This window comes from Mirounga angustirostris, unplaced genomic scaffold, assembly GCF_029215605.1.
Source record: "Mirounga angustirostris isolate CCGP_5_RB_7025 unplaced genomic scaffold, mMirAng1.0.hap1 SCAF_1, whole genome shotgun sequence".
Lineage (NCBI taxonomy): Eukaryota > Metazoa > Chordata > Mammalia > Carnivora > Phocidae > Mirounga > Mirounga angustirostris.
The window spans coordinates 71,440,892-71,463,173 of NW_026991709.1; the positions used below are offsets into that span (position 1 = coordinate 71,440,892).

At 52.8% G+C, this 22,282-nt stretch overlaps 1 protein-coding gene across 3 annotated transcripts in view; it reads right to left on the reverse strand.

Annotated features, from left to right (window-relative positions):
* Window positions 1-5,390: 5,390 nt before the first annotated feature.
* Window positions 5,391-22,282, reverse strand: part of BDH1 (3-hydroxybutyrate dehydrogenase 1) — a 38,787-nt gene continuing 21,895 nt past the window's right edge. For all 3 annotated transcript variants that reach the window (XM_045903120.3, XM_045903121.3, XM_045903119.3), the window contains exons 5-7: window positions 13,724-13,865; window positions 7,424-7,576; window positions 5,391-6,223 (exon numbers count right to left, since the gene is read on the reverse strand). In XM_045903120.3, coding sequence (XP_045759076.2) covers window positions 5,754-6,223; window positions 7,424-7,576; window positions 13,724-13,865 — 765 coding nt within the window. In that variant the 3' untranslated portion in view covers window positions 5,391-5,753. The remainder of the gene's footprint in view (window positions 6,224-7,423; window positions 7,577-13,723; window positions 13,866-22,282) is intronic.

The window sequence follows — 22,282 nt, forward strand, 5'->3', positions numbered from 1 at the left end:
TCTGGCCCTGAAACACCCATGGATGAAGGCCTATGCATTTCTCAGAAAGGCCAAGGTGGGGTGGGTGGGGATGGGAGAAGGTTATTTAGGCCCCGGCCACGCTAACTGGCGTGCCTCCAGAGTCTCTCCCCCGGTGCCAGGCGCTGGGCTGCGGAGGTTCCACACTCACCCCATCTATGTAACAGCCCTGCAGGAGACCCACTATCACCCCATGTAAGACAGAAAGAGCCCGAAGCTGGGAGAGGCTAGATTACTTGACCCTATTGTACAATTGAATGGTTGCAGAACAGGATTCTCCAATGGGACACAACCAGCAGGCTCCCTTCCCCAGGGGTTGTCAGCTCCAGGACCGCCAGATTTACCCCTTCTCTCTTTGCTTTCCCAGGAGCATCTCTCTAGTGTCCTATGGTATTTGTTGTACACTTAGCTTCACAGAAGATAAACACTCAAAGCTGAAAACTCCAATTTGTCACATTCCTCCAGGTGGTGTCCCCTCTTCCATGTCTGTGCTCAGCCTGAGCATCTGATCCGGTTCGGTCTTCAGCCTCCAGATCATGTGCCCAGCCCTGTGGGTCCGAGCCCCCTGCCTGGCCATTCTCCAAGTGGTTCCAGCACTGTTGGCTTGGCTACCTTATGTCTTTGGCATTTGGACAAGGCCCAGCCATGCTCTTCCAGGGACATTCACTTTTATGTTTCCTTTGAGAAAGTTAGGGACTCCCCAGGTAGGGAAGGATCCCTGTCCTTTCATGCCCACCCCCCATCTGCTGTTGCCTGGGGCTCCAGAGTCATGCAAGGAAGAAGCCAAATTAGGTTGTGTGTGGATTGAAAATGGCCATACTTTTATTCATTTCTGGTAGAATAAAGCATTGCAGTTCCTCCTCCAAATCATGGCACCTGTCACCCTGGGTTACAGTTTCAGGCTTCGTGGGCTAGCCTGGGAGCTCTGGGAGGGCAGGGGGCTGCCTGCCATTGGACAATGTGTGCCCAGTACAGGGCCTGGCACAAAGAAGAGGCTCAATTATTACAGGGGGCACTGACCATGGGGCCGATCCTCTGAATATGGGAACACGAGGGGCATTTGGGTGATAACCAGCAATTGCTCCCCCATTCCCCCCAAAGTCCCCTGGAATCACATCGTGCCTTCCGCCAGTTCCTTTTATTGGAACCAGTCCGTCGATCCTGCCAGCAGCAGGGAAGTTTTCGCTGCCCTTCATTACATCACTAGTGTCCCGGGCGTGGCCTGCTGCCCTTCACCCTATTTCCTCGAAGGTGCCTGCAGAGCCTCACAGAGCGCATGCATTCTCATCCATCCAGCGCCACGCTCTTTCTTCGTTTCTCATGGCAAATCCCATGCCACTTGGTAGACCTTTGGTCACATATGATGAACCAAAACCTCTGGCCAGAACACAACAGAAGTCGGAGGGAGAGAGGCCCCAGCAGTGTAAACAACCCAATAATGGACTGGGAGGCTGGATGGCCCACAGAGAAGGGTGCCCAGAGCTGTCCGCCAAGCCCACTGCCGTTGTCAGGGAGCAGAGTTGAGCCACACTGAGGCCCTGAGAACGAGCAGCTCCTCCGGAAACCGGGGTGGCTGCGGCGGACGCTGAGAGGGGCGGCCCACCCACTGCTATTTCCGAAGGAGCCCGGTGTGGTTACTCAGTGTGCTGGAATTAAGCTCATCTGTAACTTGATAAGTGGGAGCAGCCTCACGTTTTACGGAGTAATTAAGTCTGAGAGAGCAGAACAAGGTGTTTCTGGGCCCCAAGATGCCCCGAGGTGGGACCCCATTCACTCTCTCTCTCCTCTAACACATGTCCCTCGATGCTGAGGCAGGACGGTCCTCACCATGGTCCCGGGAACGCCGCCTGGCCCTGCTGTCTCCAACCCTCAGGACTTCTCCCAGGGCCCAGGCCACTGGCCGAGCCCACAGACACAACAGCCACAGCTCCAGGGAGACGCAAGGCCCAGCCTCCCCTCCACGCTGCTCTCTGGGAGTCAGGCTTGGCGGTGGTTGGATCCCCTTTCCCTCTCTGAGGTTCTGGGGCTCCTAGCAGCCTCTCCCGGTCTTAGTCCAAGCCCTGGTCACTGGTCCCTAGCCCGGCAAGGGCTCACCCAGTACGTCTGAAGGGCCACTCACAGACCAGCTGCCTTAGCGCACGCACATACCAGGAGGGCTTTATGATGCTCTGGGCTTGCCTGTTTGGTCTCCAGCAGAGCACCAGGCCCCACAGCTCTCCTTGTTCCACAGCCTTATCTGAGGACCCTCCAGCCTTGTGCTCCTATAGCCCTCAAGCACTTCGGGAGCAGTTATACTCTGTCTCTGCCCGAGGTTGGGTCTCGGTGTTCCTAGAGCCTGCCCTCAGAAAGGCCCCTGATGGCGGGCAGTGTTGGCCCCGGGAAGGCACATTTCCTCCCGTTGGGACACGAACGGGCTCCCCCGGCACCCCCTCTCCCACAGGGGGCTGGGAGGGAGGGGATGGATGGCTCACTCTGTGCTTGTTACTGTGTATATGCTTACAGATTTTTCTCACTGTTACATAATTGAGGTATTTTTTCCCCTCCTTATTTTAGATCCTGGTGCCATCTGCCCTGCTTTTCATGCATCGCTAGCTCCAGGCTGGAGGTTAGAGCTGGCTTGGCCACCCAGTTCTATCCCTCCCTTGGCAAGAGACTTGGGGTAGTCGGTTTCCTTATGTGTAAAAGGAGATAGTAACCCTCCCCCACCCCGCCTCCCTCCCAGGGCCGCTGCGGGACGCCGGGGAGAGGCAGCGAACTGGCTGTGTAAGGCAGCCAGCACCGCACAGATGTGCCTCCTGTCATCTGGCAGGCTGAGCCTGGTGCCACCCAAGCGGAGGGAGCCTCTGCCTGCTCATGTCTGCCCCTGCAGCAGATGAGCTGCGCAGAGCTTTGTAGAGCCAGGCCCTGTGTGAGATACAGGAAGCGAAGAGGCCTCACAAGTGGGGAGTCTGGCAGACCCCCTGCCACGGGTAGCCGACACACGGCCCCAGGAGCCTGGGGCAGGCAGGGCCAGGCTGGCCTCGCACCTGCTTGCAAGCCTCTTGGCCCCAGGTGGCATGGTAAGCGCCCCCTGTCAGAAGCATCTTGCAGAGAGCTCTCACCCAGCCTCCAGCCACCAAGGACAGTACCCTAGAGATCATGCTCCAACCCAAGGTGGCAGCTGTGGACGCCATTTGTACCCCGCAGAACGGGAGCCCTCTCTCTCCCCTCACCCCCCCACCCCACCCCAAGAAGGGGCAGCTCTCTGCTGACAGGCAAGCAGGGAGGGTCTGGGTGCCAGGTTAGTTCCCAGGGCTGTTGGGGTGAGGTGATGGTGAACAGCACCGCTCAGACTTTTGTCACAGATCCACTGTGACACTGGGTGAGTCACTTTCCCTCTTTGGGTCTGAGTTATGTCATCTGTAAAATGGGAACAACCACCTCTGTTCTGCCTACTTCCACGTCCCTTGGAAGGATCAGAACTAGACCTGCACCCATGTAGTCTCTAGGCCACCAGAGTGAATTTGGTCATTTAATTAGCATCGAGATTATCTGGAAAGGAGGTGCTCTGGGCTTTGCAGTCACTGGGGTAAAAATAAAACTCAGGGCGGCCTGCGGGCCAGCCTAGCAGTCCTGTCCTACTCCCGGAGACCCCCGCAGAGGAAGATGTGGCTTGTTCAGTGCTCAGGAGCTTGCCCCCCCTTCCCTCTAGTTCCCGGATGTCCACACACACGTGTAACTCCAAGTGTTGCATCCGTCCCTCTCTCAAAAAATCGAGCATGGAAACAAAATCTCCCAAGCTGTGGAAATGCGACTCTGAAAGGTCAGCTCTGTGATTCAAAAGGATGTGGCTGTAATGTGAACACGATGGCCATCGGGTGTCCAGCTCTAGGCTCTGGAGGGCTTCAGCCCTGCCGGCCCATCCCCTCATCCCCACAGGCCCTCCTGGCCTCACCTTGCAGACAGGTGGCCGGGCAGGGCGCCCCTGATTGAAGACAAAGGGGACCAAAGCCCGTAAGGCAGGCTGAATTTCCTCCTTGTGAGGCCCCCTGTTCCTTGGCAAGGCCTGAGGCCGGAGGCCAGGCCTGGCTGCCCAGCTCTTCTTCTGCCGTCTCCGGGAGCCAGGCTCCACGTTTATGCCAGGCAGCTACTTGCAGAGCAGGGATTCTGTTTCTAAAGGGGTCTTGCTCTTTGTGCCCGGACTGGAAGGTGGGGATCAGGAACCCTCTGAGACCTCAGGCTTGGGTGGAAGCAACCGGGTCGGGAGCAGAGGCCGCTCGGGCCGCAGCAGAGGCAGAGCGCCCTCTAGCGGCAGGCCTGCCCCTTCCGCCAGTTTGGTTTGCGGGGCTGGCGCGCCGGACCGCCTGCAGCCACCTGGGGGCGGGAGTGGGGTCTGGTTTGGGTCCAAACAGCCAGGCTCTGGACAATTGCAGGGAGAGCAGCATTCAAACCCAAACCCAAGAAGGGATAACACAGACTCTACCTACCAGTGACCTGGCTTCTTAATTAAAAATAAGGCCACAGCAGGCAAGCAAGCATACAGTAAAGGCCCCCCTGAGTGTGTGTGTGTGTGTGTGTGTGTGTGTGTGTGTACACCACATGAGACAGGCAGGCAACCTGGACCTACCCCAGCTGCAGGCTGTGCCATGGCTCCTGCCAAGGACGCAGCATCAACATGGTCCCACCCCAGGCAAAACTAAGCAGACTCATACCAGAAGCAAATCAACCTCTTAGCCAACAAGCACCTCTACACAAGTCCTAAGAGAGGTTGCAGAAATCGCAAATGGAAATTTCCAGAATGTCCCCACCCCTTGGTATTGCTGGCTCTGGGCCACACACACAGGCACCATGGAAATGCAGAGGGGTGCACAGTGGGCACACGGTGTGTCTGGCTCAGGTGAGGGTACAGAGCTCATCACAGGATCCTCAGATAACTGGATCCAGAGCAGCCCTGGAACACACACCGTGAAGCATTTCTACAGTGGTGGCAGAAACACATAACTTGGACCATGTATCAACAACAAACGGTTACTCGTGTATCCTCTTTGGGCCACACATTCTTCATATACAAAAGAAAAAAAAATATCTGTCCTTGTCACGCATGAGGCTGGTTTAAGGATCAAATGAGATAAATTTCTGAACAGTTGTTTGGCTTTAAAACGTAAAGGATTGGGGCGCCTGGGTGGCTCAGATGGTTAAGCGTCTGCCTTCGGCTCAGGTCATGATCTCAGGGTCCTGGGATCGAGTCCCACATCAGGTTCCCTGCTCAGTGCAGAGCCTGCTTCTCCCTCTCCCTCTGCCACTCCCTCTGCTTGTGCTCTTCTGTCTATCTCTCTGTCAAATAAATAAAAATCTTTAAAAAAATAAAATAAATAAATAAATAAATAAATAAATAAAACGTAAAGGATTCATATTGTATTTCATAATACATCTGTGTTTGATATAAATGTGTCTTCCCAAACTCTTTGTATGAAATCAACTTGAGAAAGATGGATGTATCACGTTTGCCCTGAGGTGTAGGGAGCCTGCCCACCACTCTGTTTGCCGACCGAGAAGGCCCAAACCACTCGCCGTGCACCCAAGTAGGGCTGGGCTATCCCCTCTAGTTAATCCTGCAACTGGTGGTAGGTTCTCCTGGGACTGTGGGTAATGCACAAGGTGGTACTCAAGCGGCGACCACACAAGACCCTCCCTCCCTGCACCCCTCTCTCTTCCCTCCCCCCAGGGCTCCCCAACAGAGGCCAGTGGGACCGTCTTCAGTGTATGTAGATCCTGTCGGACACTGCTGCGGGCAAGTGGGTCATGACCTGCATCCGAAGCCACCAGTAATAGTCCATGGGGTGGTAGCGCGTGTAGGGGCTGGCAGAGGTCAGAGCGTGGGTGACAGCACTGATGACCGGGGATGTGTCCGTGGAGCCACTGTTACAGTAGGTCTCCATCTTGGCGATCTTCTCGTCGAAGTACTTCCTGCCGTAGTCCTGGCGCACGACCTCAGGCAGCTCATGCCACATCTTATCGGCGATGGCCTGGATGCGCTCAGGGCTGTAGAGGCTGGTGGCGGCGATGAAGTTGCCAGGTTCCACCACGCTGACCTTGACGCCCAGCGGGTGCATCTCGTAGCGCAGGCAGTCAGAGAAGGCCTCCACCCCGAACTTGGTGATGCAGTATGGGGAGCGGGCCGGGTTGGCCATGCGGCCCAGCATGCTGCTGATGTTGACGACACGGCCTACAAAGGAAGACAGCAAACCCCTGCTCAGAAGGCACTGACTGGTCAGGCAGAGGGCCTGGGGCCTGGCAGGCTTCCAGAGGCCCAGCTGGAACCTGGCCTCCTAGCCCCGACACCCCGAACCTGAACTAGCCAGGGTCAGGGCGCCTTCTAATTCATAATCGAGGCCGGCTCAGGCCCACATGGCCAGATTTTCCCTGACTGTGCCAGGCAGGACAGGGGAAGAGAAATGAGCAGACCTGCATACCAGGCGGGCACAGCATAATGGGCAAACTGCTAGGACCCACTAGGGCTCTCGCTGCAAGCCGGCCGAACCAGGGTTCTGAACCTGATTTTAGGGCTAGAACATGTGGACAGTCTCCGGCACTGGAAGAGAGTGGTGACCTCAAGAGGCTTTCCACAGGTCCGGCCTCAGGTAGTGGGATGGAGGTGGAGCCCTTCCAAGTAAGCCCAAGCGGACCTGGGACCTGCTTGCCCTGGGAGTGCCCTCAGGAAGTGAAGGCACGGCCCCATCCTGGGCGCCACAGGGAGACACCTTTCAGAAACCTCTAAGTTGGAAGTCACTGAAGGGTTGGGGTTTTCTTCTAAAATCCTACAGCTGCTCTCTGGGTTCATTCTATCATTGCTGAAACTTTGGGATAGATCGTGTGGATCATCTCCTTTTGCCATCATTGTTTGCTATCTAGGGAGAACATCTAAATCAGTGACTTCTTTGGCTACCTAACATGGTTTGAGAGTTTTGTCTGTTCTCTAAATTTCTAATCTTGATTATTATTATTTCTATATTTTACACTTTACCACAACTGTCTTATTTTTTAACTGTGGCATAGTAACCCATAGAATGGATATACCAAAACTGACTTAACCATGCCTCTCTCGATAGTTGATGTATATACACACAGCTCTGTGCACAGGGTGGTTATTTCTCTAGATTAGGTCCCCAGAGTGGGATGACTGCTGTAATCTTTTAGCCTTTGAGACAGCTGACCTCTCAGCTGCCCTCCTTTCTGAAAACCACACATCCCTTCCCATCTGGCTGGCCAAGGCACTTCCACTTGCCACCATCCACAAGACCTGCACAGCCCCCGAGAGTCCTGTGCTCAGCCTACCTGGGGTATGGAGGTTGGCTCTGCTGAGACCTCTTTCCATTCTAAGCAAAGACGAAAAGGTGGGGCAGGAGGAAATCCCTTTCCAACTCACCTTTGGCCCTTCGGATGAGGGGGAGAAAGGATTTTGTCATCCTCACTGTGCCCCAAAGGTTCACTTCCGCCACTTCCTTGTAGGTCTCCATGCTGGTGAACTCTACTTCTCCGAAAGTTGAGATGCCCGCATTGTTAACGAGGCCCCACAGGCCTGGACAGGATGGGACAGAACCATGGTCACCACGCACGCTTGGCCTCAGACACCATCAGCCTGCAGCCCATGCCCCTCTTCGCTTTGTCCCTTCTCCCCAAAACTTGCTACTTCTTGTCCAAGGCTCTCGGGACACTTTCTAGAATCACCAAAAATAACAGGAGACAGAGAGGCCTACGGTGCTGGCTGTGACCCTCCCGTAAGTCTAAAACGTCCAATTACTATCTCGCTTCTCCCTGCATGGACTCTCTGGGCCCACCATGACCCAGCCCTGCCAGGTGTCCGCAGCCTGGAGTCCCACCTCGGCTCACTCAGTCCCCCTGGCTCCGTGCAGTCACCTCCCCTCACCCTGCACTGTGTATTCATTTCTGCCTCTGCACCTTCGCTTGCCTTTGACCTCCAGCCAGAAGCCAGGAGAACCTCAGGAGTCTTCCAGGCCAAGTCTTCTCTGGAGGACCAGGGAGGGGACCCAGTGTCCAAGGTCTCACAGCAGTTAGAGGCTCAGCTAAGACTTGACCTCAGGTCGAGCCCCAGTCCTGATCCATCCTGAGACCCTCCTGACCATGACTCCATTCTCGGATCTTCCCCTCTCTGAAGCATGCACTGTTTGCGGTTATCACTGGTGAGCCCCCACGGCCCATGTGTATACACCTGGTCTCTGCAGGTCGAGAACACCCCTCAGCCTTGTGTGGTCCCGGGTGGGGTACAGAGTTGGAGCAAGCGTACACTGAGTACACTTGGGTGGACTATTTCCTGTAAGACCAGCTAGGGGACAGCTGGCTTCTGTACCTGTAGACTCAGGGAACACTGGTGCTAGAAGGATCCTCGGAGCTCTCACGACTACTTTTACAGCCAGGGAAGTAGAGGCCCTGAGGAGGAGGATGGTTTCAGCATGCCCAGCAGGTCAGAGGCAGAGCTGAATGAGGGAAGGAGGCCCCGAGGAGGCCACCTTGCTTTGCAGGACCTCTGAGTTCCATCTGTGGGGTGTGAGGACTGCATGGGCTGCAGCCTCAGGGCACAGCTGTCCTCCTGCCTGTGGGAACCCTGGCCCCGCTTCGCTTTCCAAGTTAATCATGGAAATGAGTTTGTGTAAATGACAGAGTAATTGGTCTCTAGCTGCTTTCCTTCCATGTTACCCAAATTAAAGCTTCAACTGACCTCTGGTGCCTTCTCCTTCAATTATGGAGAATTAAGGACATTTATTAGGGAAGGAAATTGCTGGTTAACAAAGTGCTCATGAAGCTCTCACTCTCACTCCCCACAGCGGCTGAGCTGAAGCCGCAGGCCCTCGGGTCTCACCAGTGACCTCGCGGTGACGTGGCCACCACAGCCACCGCCCTGCAGACCTCCCCGGGGGTCCTCACCCCTCTCTTCTTCCCAGGAAGAGCAGGAGGCCTCCCAAGGCTCCTGCCAAGGCTGACACTTCACCCTCCGCCTTCCAAACCATAAGCCATCACTCCTTGTTCCTTTTTTATGCAACTTCAACCCTTTTCTTACCCCTGGCTCCCTCCCTCCAACATTGTACACATTAGATGCTCAATAAATGTTTGTCAGATGAATGTCTACAAATACCATGTCTCAAGATCCTAAAGAACCTCCTCTTTACCATGTTACATCCTCCCACCACCGTCTGTTCTCCTTCCCTCCACCACCAGGCTTCTGAGAACACAAGCCACACCCTCCAGACCCCATTTCCCTGCCATTCTGGGTTCCAGCCCTGTTGCTGTCCCACAGTGTCTGGAGTGCGACATCCTAAAGATGCCCCATCATCCCTCCCTCCCATCTTCACTCCTCCCCGGTATGAGCACTACTCATGGTTCTTGACACTCATTCCTTCCTTGGCATTAATGATACCCAAGCATCTCTTCCATCCCCCCCCTTCTTCTGCCTGCCCCCTAAATACAGGCATCCGCCAATGTCCTATCCTAGACCACCTTCTCCCAAATTACACTCAATGCCTAGGCAGGCTTGTCTTCTTTATGTTCATGGAAATTTCCAGCTGCTTTGTGTTTGATTCACACGAGACCGTATCACACCTTCAAATACACAGTTGTGTTTTTTTTCCAGCTAAAAACTAATTACATCTGACACTGATATCCAAAAGAGTGTAACTGAACTTGACCTGTGAAAGCACACTGTTCCTGGATTATAGGTCTGCTGACTTGATAAGGAGTAATAGTTTGTGGACCTAGTTGCTCTCTGGAGTCCTCAGCCAAATAAACTCACAGTGAACATTCCTGCTGGTCTGAGGGACGGCTGTTTTCCTGCAACAGCCCCGGCGCAGCCAGACGTCAAGGGTTCCCGTGTACCCCGCGGACTCACGGCTCTCTCCCGACTGCAGTCTCCTCCTGACGGTCACTTTCACCTCAGTGCCCCAAGGTCGCCCTCCCACATACCAGCACGGCGCGTTTCAGCAGCTCCAGCCCACGCCTCACTTTCCTCTTCGCTAACAGACCCCTGGACACTCTCGCTTCTCCCCCATCTGATGAGAACTGTTAATACTACTGGTCAAGATCAAAAGGACAGCGGCCAGGCCCTGGGCTCAGCATTCTGCGTGCATTCATTCAGATGCTAAGTTGTCCCAGGTCTGGAGGGCACAGCTGAGGCTCCAGGAGGTTAAGCACCTTGCTCAATGTCACTCAGCTAATAGGGGGACAGGATGGAATTTGGACCCAGGTCTGTGTGAAGACACAGCCATCATGCTTGGCCCTGTGCTGTTGCTGGCTTCCTCTGCCGTGTCATAAAATCCGTGTCTTCTTTCCTCTTGCCACAGCATTAGGGGGGGTCCTTGTCATCTCCATCCTGTATCGCTGGAGAACTTCTCCCAGGTCTCCCTGTCACAGCCTCTGTCCTCCACCTCCATCCTGGCCGGCCCCTCAGCCAGACTCTCCTCCTCTGTCGGTCACTTCCTGCTCCGGCAATTCCCTCCGCAGGGGTACGTGAGGCCTCCTTTGCCATGCTTCTTGTTCTGCCCTCTGGAAGCCTGAACAACCGGCCACTCCTCTGCCTCGTGGCTTCTCCCGGCTTTGCTCAGCTCCCATCCCTCAGCCTGAGGACAGCTTTTGCTGATATTCTGCCCATGTTCCTGCAGCGGTCAGATCTAGGTGTGAGCACCGGATGTGTGAGCAGGGCACTTTTCCCACTTCACAGATAGGCAAGCTGAGGCCCACACAGGGGAAGGTACAAGCCCAAGGTCAGGCTTCTAGTAAGAGGGTGAAGCCCACAGTAAGTGCAGTCTTCTCACTCGCAGACTGAGGGTGTCCCAGATGTAAGGCAGAGTCTTCCTTCTCCATGGCACAATGTCCCCAGTGCTGTAACCGTTCTGAAGAGGCCCTGCCATGAAGCCACCGACTTACATCTGGCTGGTGTCCAACCACAAACTCCTCCTGCCAGGTCATACCTTCACTGGTGTTCAGCACACTCCCAGGCATACAGCAGGTACTCAATAAGTATCTCCGGACTGTGAGGTTAAGTGGTAGTTTCAATATCAGGCCTGCCGCTTGGCTCACTCAGCCCTTCGCTGGGGTGCGGGTAGGCAGTGTCCAGATGTCCAGCCAGTCCCTCGGAGCTCTGCTGGCGAGTGAGTGCAGGGGCTGGTGGCAGACGGCTCACCGGCTCTAATCAGACAATCCCCTTCATCTCACCCCCCGAGGCTGGCTCCCCTGTTCCACGGAGCCAGGATGAAAGGCACCAAACTCGCCATCAAAACACGCACTCCACTTGTCTCCTGGAAGGATCCTGCCTGGGTAGAGTGAGCCAGAAGTGGCCACCCCCTTAGGGACCCCAAGCTGGTCGGAAAGCCCTAGAAGGGCGCCACCTGGAGTTCAAAGACAGCATTGCCGGAGAAAGGGAGAATGGCAGCCGCTCTACGGGGAAAATGACAGCCCTTGGTGGGGCAGGGGTGCGGGCCACAGGGAAGAAAGAGAGGTGGAGGGGGAAGTGGGGAGAGAGAGACCTGGACAACCACATGTCTGACAAATTTCTCATCTTTTTCAGACCTAAAAAAAATCTTCAAATCTTTTTCCAGAAAATGCAGCATTGGGTAAATGAGGTCATGCTGTGGTTTATCAACCCTCACTGGAATGTGTCATGTGGAAAAAGGCAGCAGGAAAAAGGTTATGCATCGGGGTGGGAGTAGGGTTTGAGCTCAGTCCCAGGGCAGGGGGGTGAGCGCCTCCCCCTTGTGGTTCCACTCAAGCGAACTGGCCGGACCAATACAGGGAATGGAGGTGGTTCTGTCCTGGCGGCAGGGGACCGGGACCAGGGTCCCGAGCAGCCCCCAGCTCTGGTGCAGCCCCACTCTGTGCTCGGGTCTACAGCGGCGGTTTCCTTCCGTGGGCATTTTAAATCACCACAGACCCTCAGGCTGCCACGAGGGGGCTTTATGGCACCGACTGCGGCTGTTTGCCTGCCTCCTGGTTGACGAAGGCGGGCGGGAGGGCCGAGGCAGGCTGTACCTCCTGAGCTGCGAAGCACCCCAGGGGACCCATCGTGCCTTTCCATAATGGGACGGGAGCCCTGGCCCTGCGAAACAGATGTCCAGTGAGTGAGGGAACCCACAGGCCTCTCCTCTGAGAGCAGAGCAGCCTGGGAATGGCCGGCTTTGGAGGTGGGGGCAGCCCTGGGCTGACAAGGGGACGTCAGTGACAGGCTGGCAGCACAGGAGCTCTGAGGCAGCCGCTGGGAGATGGCAGCCTCTCTGCCTGGCTCCTAAATGCTCAACAGAGCCCAGCACCGGCACGTGGTGCCCTCTCCTGCCCCCTCCCTATAGTGCCTGAAGTCACCACTCAGGAGAGCTGCCCCGTCCATCTGTGGGGAGGAGACAACCCTCTCGCCTGGTCTGCCAGGAAGCTCAAAGGTAAACGTCTGAGAGGAAGCAAGTAGCCCAGAATGCACCATGGCTGTGTGCTCCCTGAATGGGGTCTCCTCCCCTCTGTTGAACAGAGCCCCTCCCACCAAGGTCCCTCCATGGGCTGAACTGGGAGAACACCCAAGTCCTTATGTTACCGGAACTTTCTGCAGCATGTGACCCTGTGGGCTACTGGCCCTCAAACTTTCTGTTCCTTTGGCTTCTGGGGGCACAGTACCCAACCTCTCTGCCAACTGCCTCTCCCCTTCTCCAGCCCCTGATTGCTCACGTTCCCAGGAGGCCCACCTTGCATCTTCCCCACTCTAGCCTCACCTCCAGCCCTGGACGTCTGGTCTCCACTAAGACATTCCCGCAGGGCATCCCATGGGCACTCCGCATCCCTCACCCTGCTCCTCCAGTGGGGGGGCACCATGTGTCAGGAGAGGCCTCATGCCCCTCCCTCATCCCCCGCATGCATGCATCACCAAGTCCAGCCAGCCGTGTCTTCCCGTATCTGATCTCTCCTCATCCCCAACACCTGCTGCCCTTGTTCAGGGGTACTCCTGCACTCATGCTCTCCCTCTAAATCCACCTTCCACACTGCTGCCCCAGTCCCCAGACTGACAGGTCATTCCCCTTGGGAAATCTACCGTGGCTCCTGGTTCCCTCAGGAGAGTGGCCATAGACCCCAGGCTCTGCCTGACCTCCCTCCTCAACCCCTCAACCCCCACCACCTCCACCAGAGTTGACCACGGACTTGTCCCCCAGCATACCCTGTGTGCTTCCCACCATTGTTCCTTCTCTCCCCCACTCCTGGAATGGCCTTCCTGCACCCTGCCATGATCTGCTCTCACTAACGGGCTCCCCACCCCACCCAGGGCTGGGCTGTGTCCCTCTGTCACGTGCTGCTTCCTGAGAGGGGGTGTGGAGATCATCTGGGTTAGCCCCACAGTGAACCATGAGGTCTCTGGGAATAAGGACTGTGTCTTGGCCATCTCTGTGTCCCCAACAATTGGCCCGGAGTGGGCATTCAATGAGCATTGTCTGAACTGACCTGCCCCCATGCTCATCTATTCACCACCCCTAGAGATTTTGAAAGCACCTTTGGCTTTATTTCACATTGCCTTCTTGCATGCATGTGTTTAATTTAACCCACTTCCTCCCGCTGTGCAAGAAGAGCTTCAACAACAGGGAAAGCGGCCTTTTGACAGGATACCGGCAAATGGGGGTTAGTGTTTAGGAAAGGTGCCCTCGGAACGGCTGGTGCACTAACCCTGCTGCCCCAACGGGCCCCCTACCTTTCTCAGGGTCCTCCAGGCTCGAGCGGACAGTCTCCACCACTTTCTCCACCTCCTCACTTTTGCAGACATTGAGCTGGACAGTTCTCAGTCGATCACTCTTCAAGCTGTCCAGCTCCTTGACTCCAGCGTCTCCTTTGTCCTGGGGAGGAGAGAGTTGCTGGTCAACCACCTCCTTCCCACCCTGCCTCCAGTCGGAGGACCAGGGCCAAGGCCTTGCCAAAGCCTGGGGCTTACTAACAACTAACAACTGCAGGACGGGGTCTCTGGAGACCCCCTGGGGCTGCTCAAGCGGCAGGTGGTTCTATTCGACCCCAGGACTGATGACAGATCAAGCCAACCCAAGTGCCACACACACAATTCCCCAAGGCCTCATCGGCAGGAGGCTTTCTCTAAGCAAAGGTTGCGAAGTCAGTACCTATCAGGGCTAGGCATGCAGGTGTCTGACACCGGGGCGGGGAATGAAGCACGAGGCTTCCTCTCCCCCCCGCTAGCTGCCGTCCATGTGGCTACACGTGTAACCCAGGCTCGCCAGATACTCAGATGTTTAAGCTAGTAATTAGGAGTTCCCAATTTTTTAAGTGTTAGCAACTTACTCACATTTAAAAAAGAAACACGGTGTAGGCCAAAGCGCATCCACAGGCCACACGTGACTAGGGGGCTGCCAGTTTGTCACCTCTGGTCTAAGCCACGGGCCTGTCACCACCAAGGTGGTCAGAAGCCAGAGCAGGCTCTCATTCCAGTCCCGCCACTACCCAGGCTTTGTGCCCTCAGGTGCAACCCTTAACAGGTGCCCAGTTTTTCCAGCTTAGAAATAAGGACATCGCCACCTGTCCTGACCTGCTCAGGTTAATAGAATGACGGAGTCATCTTTATTAAAAACCTGTTAAACTATACAGTGCTATGTAAATCCAGGTATTATTAAACACGAGAAAGTGTCACTCACTCAGCAAGCATTTCTTGGGCCTCCATTATGTTCCATTATGAGCTAAGAACTTGGAGACACAAAAATAAATAACTCATCCCCCGTTCTCAAGGAGGCACGTTTTTGGGAAGGGGGAGGATGCATAAGTGAACAATATGGGCAGTATTTGCAGCATGAAAGCTTGCAGGAGGGGACACGGCCAGGGCAGGCCTTTCAGGAGCAGTGACAGCCAAGGTCATGGACCAGAAGGGCCCTGGGGATGGGAAATTTCAGGCAGAGGTAAGGCCTCTGCAGGCAGAGCAGGGGCATAAGGAAGCAGTTGCACAGGAGGCTGGGGAGGTGGGCGGGGGTCTTCTTGGGACGCAGTGGTGAGCTGCTAGAGGGCGTGAATAAAAACGAGCATCATTTACTGAGTGTTGACGATGCTTCCCACTGTGCTAAGCACTTGACATGCATTTCTCATTAGTCTGCACACCATGAGACAGGTTCTATTACCATATTTCATCCATTCTATGACCCATATCTTTTCCACCTTAGGGATGAGTACAATGGATGTGAAAATCAAACACCATCAGTTATAATGTAATTGGAAGTGACTTTCTCAGTGGTGCAGGAAACAGGAAGGCATCTAGCAGGAGGACGGCAGGGGCTGCCAGGGGCTGAAGTGAGAGGGAAATGCCTACTCTCAGCCAAGATACAGGTGGTACTGAAGCTAACCTCTCCGGCAAGGCCAAGAGTAGGAAGCACAAGGATGTCCGCATATGTCCACAGTGAAAAGTTCTCTGCGAATTAGGCTGAGCCTGGTTTAAGTGGTCTGAACCAGGAGGACCCCAGGATGAGATGTTTGCATCATGCCATGTCAGAGAGACACAGGAGAGAATGGTGATGGGCCTGTGTCAAATGGGGCCCGAGGTGCTGGAGGTAATCACTCTGGAGAGAGACTTGGGGAGAACATGAGAGCGAGGGAGCAGACTGGTCCCATGCCACCCACAAAACAGAAGCAGGGCCAAGAAGTCAAATTCAGCCCAAGATGAGGAGTGCCTTTCATCGTCCGGAGATGGCGAGACTGCCCGGGAAGAGTTCAGACGGTGAGGGTGGAGGTCGGGGTTGGGGCAGGGTGGGGGACATGGTGTGGAGAAAACCCAGGCATCAGACAGGAGGTCAGGCCAATCCCCAGCCCCCCAAGATCTCTTCCACTCCTAAACAGTCATCCTCTACAGGGAGCCTCCGCAGTGGTCCTGAAGAGAAGCAACACGTGTGGCCCTCTGAGTCTCTGCCCCGCCTGACACCAGGCACGCCAGCTACGCCCGGGGTCCCCTCTGCACAGCTGCCAGGTTTAAGACTCGGTTAGTCCAAGGCTTGGCTCTGAAATCCCTGGAGGTGCCAACCTTCCCGGAAAATAGGCAGGTGTTCTATCTACAGGCCTAGAGCTCCTGCTACAGTTCCCCGAGAGGGTCTGCCAGCAAAGAACTCCCAGGGACGACAGCTTCCAGTCCAGAGGAGGGAAGGGCCGGTGCCCACAGACACCAAGAAATCACGTTATCTTGTTTGAATGCAGTCTTCACGTCGTGCCCCCTCAAGTGCCCCTCAGAGCAGAGCCCAGGTGGTCTGGCTCCCTGAGCGGGTGCTGATGTCTACTTCCAAGAGGACAGGCACCTGAGCATCCTGTCCTCTTCCTGGCCTTTGTGAACCCTGCCACCACCTTTCAGCAACTCTCGGACTCCACACCAGACCTCTCCTTGAGCCTCTAGCCAGCATGGAGCCCATGCCCCCAAAATCCCCAGGGGAGGCTCTTCATCCAGCTCAGGGGGCCCACGTGAATTCAGTTTGGCAACGTGGCAGCTAAGAACCCTTCCTCAGAGGAAACCAGGGGTTCGTCCCATGGCTCACAGCTTCAGACTCAGCATTCAGGATCTCAGGAGAGAAACCCACCTCCTCCCTTCCCGACAGATCTCCCCAGGAGTCCTCATTACTCTGAGCAGCCTCCACATCCTGCTCCTGACGGCCACGTCAGTGGGGACAGAGACTGTCAGTTTGCCTTCAGCTGTTCAGAGAAAACCTTTCCTGACCACCCTCAGCCCAGGGGCTGCAGAACACAGCAGCCGGTCCCCTTCCAGATCCACTTGTCCTCAGTCCAAGGCCACACCGCCTCCCAGGCTCCAGGGTTTCTGTCCTCATCTTCATCTGTCTTGCTGCTCGGGGACAAGCTTTCAGTCCTGCTGTGTCAGTGCCTATGGAACTGGTTTACTGATAAACCCATTTCTTTCCTTACCCCTTTACATTTCATCTGTGAGCTCTCTTTTCTACCCCTGGATGAAATTTTAAGCACTTCTTATAGTGTTTCCACACATTCTCAGATAATAGAGAACCTCTTTGTTTGACTTAAAGAGTCCAGTTCAGTCTACTAATCAACTGACTCAAGCCCAGCCTGGTTTGAAAACCCAAGCCTTCCACCTTGTATGCAATTTAAAGCCTGCCCTGACCCAGACCTAGGGGAGTGTAAGGAAGCCCATAGGACGCCAGATAGGGGTGAAGACTGCCTTTCTCCCTATTTTCTAGCTCCTTCTCACCTGTTCCTTAATCTCTGACCCTTCCAGGGTTGGATCCAGGGGCTGGCAAATTAGGGGGTAACACTGTAGTCTTCTGAGGCTGGTCCTGTTGTCTGCTGTTGGTGACCTGGTATGGCAGGTGCATGAGAGCTGGCCCTCCCTTCTTGTGCTGCTTTTGTGGGTTCCGCAGAGATCCCTCCACTGGACACCTCCAGCTTAGCCTTTTCTCCCTCAGCCCGGGCTTCAGGGAGGCACCCCTCTGGCTGGGAACACATGGGTGTTCCTAGGAGTGTCACTGGATGGGCACCCTTACAATGACCCCAGGAGCTCTCCCCCTCGTCCACATCAGGTCCAGGCAAGAGTGTCTGGCCCGGGCAGAAGGACAGCCCTTTCCTGGTACAGCTCTCTCTGTTCTGCTTCCAGATGAGCCACTCCAGCCCCATTCTTGGGCCTCTAGATATCTTTCGGTAAATATTAACACACCGTTCTGTGGCCTCAGACTCCAGGGCATAAATGGTAAGCTCTCTAATAGTTGTTTTTTTTTAAAAAAGTTTTTTTTTTTAATTCCAATTAGTTAACATCCAGTGTTAAGTAACTCAACCTTCTCCACCTCCATTTCTTACCACACTGAGGCAGGTGACAGACTGAACCTGGCAGCAAGGTTTTATAGACTCTCAGCCTGTCCTGCTAGATGGTCCGGCACCTCAAGGCAGGATGAGGACACTCAGCATGTGAAATGGGAGCATCTCTCACACACACAAGAAACAGTGAAGAGGAATAGACCTGGGGTCTTGTAATAGTCACAGGATGAGCAGTGAGAGCAGCTAGCAAGGAAGGGGAAGAAAAACCAAGAGAGGGGTGTCCAAAAGTCACGAAACAAAGGGTAACATGCAAGAGTGGTTTGTTCGTTAAAGCTGTGATAGGTTCAGTACGATATGGTCTGAGAAGTGGCCAATCGATCTGGCAACATGGGGGCTGCTGACGTCCTCGATAAAAGCCATGTCAGAGGCACCCTGTGTCCCCCTGGTCCGGCCCTGCCTTCCTTTCCCAGCTGGTCTGCTCTTACTCCATGAGGGCTCTGGGCTTCAGCTTCCTCAGACTAAATATGCCATCACCACCCACCACAAGGAACTCCCGTTTGTCCTTCCAGATGGCAATGAGATGCCACCTTGGCCTATCAAGCCTTCCCTTGCACCCAGAGAGAGGCAATCTGTCCCTTCTATGATGCAAGATCTGCCCCCCAACTCCATTCTCCCCCCTCCCTCCCTCACTGCAGCCACAGAGGCCTCCTGCTGTTCTCTGACACAAAGGTACATGCCCTGCTTGGGGCTCTGGCTTGGCTGACTCTTCTTACCCCTTCTATCTGCAAGACTTGCTCCCTAACCCCTTACCTCCTTCCAATATCACTTTCTCGGTAAGGTCTTTCTTTCCTCTTTAAAACCCAACACCCCCTCTACCACATTCACCCTCCATCTCCTTTTCCTGCTTTATTTTTCTCCATAGCTTCAACATCCCATAGGAAAGCAATCTACTTATTTATCTATCTCCTTGTGTGTCTCCCCCCTCCCCCATGTAAGCTCCACAAGGGCAAGAACCTTTCATTGAATTAGTATATGCTATATCTCCAAAGCAGAATATTGTTGGCTCTTGTAGGTACTCAAGAGATATTTGTTGGATGAAAGAACAAATAAACAGAGGGGAGGGGCCCAAAGCCCAATCCATGTGGGTTGAAAGGAAAATGGGAAGTAAATAGGTGAAACTATCTAGTACAAACAACCCTCTGGGGGTGCAGAGAAATGAGCTAGTAGTGCACACAGGATGGGAGGTTGTCAGCGTGTGTGTGTGTGTGTGTGTGTGCGTGCGCGCACGCCAAAATGATCCAGCAGAGAGTAAGGAGTTAATGATGCAGGAGATTACAGACATCTGCTGGAGCCAAGCCCTTGCGCTGGCCCAACGCACTGAGACCTGAGGCACAAGAGGAGGGGTAAGTCTAAGCAAGACCAGTATATCTGGGGTACAGATGTAGCCAGAATCCACCGCGTGGCTTAACGTCTCAGAAGCAGGCTGGAGGACTTAATCTGAGGTCGCCAGTGGCTCTGACTGCTTTCTGATTGGCATCATTAACTCAAACCTCTAGTGACTTCTGCCTCCTCTAGCTTTTGACCAGCAAAGACGTCTACACATGACACCAAAACAGGCAGCAAGTAACACCAACAGACACAATCCGGCAGTCACCTGGTCTGGTATTTTAAAGAGAACACCAGCCACTAAGTCAGGATCATGGCTGTGGGCGTGGGAGGACGTCAGAGCACCCAGTCCAACGCCCTTATTATAAGAAAGGGGCTCAGGGAGGGGAGGTGTCTGCCTAGTCCCTGGGCTAGTGGCCGATACGGGACTAGAATCCACGGCCCTGACTCTCTCTCTCAAAGGCTCCTCCGCACAGCTCTGCACCACGGAGTCGGGACATAGTCCCTGCATCCCTGGACAATCCAGCAGGATGGCACACGCGCTGGAAACATGGAGAAGGAACTTCAAAGGCATGAAATGTTCTGTGGCATCACAGCTCCTGCGAGGACTTGTTGAGGCAGGTCCACATGATGCAGAGAACGCGACTCCAAGCATACCTCACCCATCACCTCCAAATCCGTTTTGGAACAAGTTTTTGCATGCATGTCAGAGGGAGTGGGCACTGGTATAACTTTTGGGAGCAGCCGTTTGACAGACTTGAATAAAACCTAAAATCTGCACACCTTTCTAGCCAGTATTTTCAAAGCTAGAAAATTTTCCTAAGAATTACTAATGAAAACCAGCAAAGATATGTGTAAGAATATTCACTGTGGCTTTGATTATTTTAGCAAAAGTCATAAATAATGTACACACATACATTTTAGTTGCTCTGGGGCAAGAGACTGCAGTAAAAAGACTTTACTTTTTTTACATCATCCACTTCTGTCTGATTTGAAGCTATTATAAATATGTATTACTTTCATGATTCAAAAGAAGAAAAATTAAAAGGACAAATAAACCCTCTCTGATCTGAACATATGTTCAAACCGTGGCAATGCAAATTACTTTATTATTTTTGTTTGTTCATATTATTGAAACTTTTACACTGAACAGGTATTATTTTTACAGATATTAAATCTAGTATAAAAGTAATTCCTTCTCTGGATTCTTACTGCCTTCAAAATAAAGAAAAATATCTCATCTACAGAGCAGAGGCAGCAAATTGTCCTAAACGCCCATTCTTCCCTTCTTCTATAGCAGTAGAACCCCTGATTTTAAGCAGAGTACATAACGTCTCAGAATAGAACTATATTTCCCAGCTTCCCCAGGGAGGGAAATTTCTGAGTGATGCACTGTGGTGAGGTTACACAACTCTCCAGACTGGAAGAACCATCCCCTATTCCTTTTGCAGCCTCATGTCCCAGTGCTTCCCCTCAGACACCCTAAATTCCACTTGATGAATCACAAAGGATCCTCAGTCTCTACCTGGGACAGCATTACTCATTCTCCATGACCCAGAACGAATGTCAACTCTGTCACGCCAGGATCATTCCCTTCCTTCTACGCACTCTCATTAAACACTCCACACAATTCTGAGAACCCTCTTCACTCTAACTCTTCCAGGTGGATCTGTGCATGACTGTCCTTCACCACTGGACAGTGAGCTCCCTAGATGCAGGGACCAGGTAATATTCTTCTACAGTACCTATCAAAGTGGCAGGCACATCATAAGCATTTGGCAAATGAATGAGTGAATGAATGAATGAACAAAGCTATGAAGAACAAGTGAGACTGAAGTGAAGAGAAAAGGTATGGACTGTTTTAAGCAACAGATGAACCAGCTGTTTGGAAAGCAATTAAAAAACAACTACAAATGCTGGCCCAAGTCCAGGGTAGTCCTGGGATTAAATACTCAGCTTGAAGTAGGATTCTGGGAAGATGGTGGAATAGGAAGCAGCAGGAATCACTTTCCCCACCTAGACAAGTGCACTATTTTGGAACTCTGGAGTCTGTTGAAGAGATGAAAGGCATCCAAATTGGAAAGGAAGAAGGAAAATTATGTTTTCAGAAGATAGGATCTTATATGTAGAAAACCCGAAAGATTCCCCCAAGAACTTATTGGAACTAATAAATGAATTCAGCAAAGTAGCAGGATATCAAGTCAACACACAAAAATCAGTTGCATTTTTGTACACAAACAACGCACAACCTGAAAAGGAAATTATAAAATTACAAAAATAATTCTATTTTATTCCATCAAAAAGAATAAAATACTTAGGAATCAACTTAACCAAGGAAGTAAAAGATTTGTACAATGAAACTATGAAACATTTCTGAAAGAAATTAAAGAAGGCAGAAATAAATGGAAACACATCCCACATTCATGGATCAGAAGACTTAATATTGTTAAAACATAGATACGACTGAAAGCAATCTACAGATTGAATCCCATACCTGTCAAAATCTTAATGATGTTTTCTGCAGAAAAACATATCCTAAAATTCATAGGAAATCTCGAGACCCCAAAGAGCCAAAACAATCTTGAAAAAGAAGAACAAATCTGGATGATATAGATTTACTGATTTAAAACTTTCCACAAAGCTACACTAATCAAAATAATCTAGTACTGGCATAAAGACAGACATATGGAACAATGGAATAGAAGAGCGAGCCCAGAAATAAACCTTCACATATATGGTCAAATGATTTTTGACAAGAGTGCCAAGACTATTCAATGGGGAGGAAAGGACAGTATTTTCAACAAATGGTGCTGGGAAAACTGGGTGTCCACATGCAAAAGAAAAAAGTTGGACCCTTACCTAATACCATAGACAAAAATTAATTCCAAATGGATCAAGGGCCTAAGTGTAGGACCCCCAAAAGTAACATGCTTAGAAGAAAACAGGACAAAAGCGTCACAGCTTTGCATTTGGCCATGATTTCTTGGATATGACATCAAAGACACAGGGAACAAAAGAAGAAATTGGCAAATTGGACCTTATAAAAATTTTAAAATTTGGTGCATCAAGAGACACTACCCATGGAATAAAAAAGTAACCTGTAGAATGGGAGAAGATA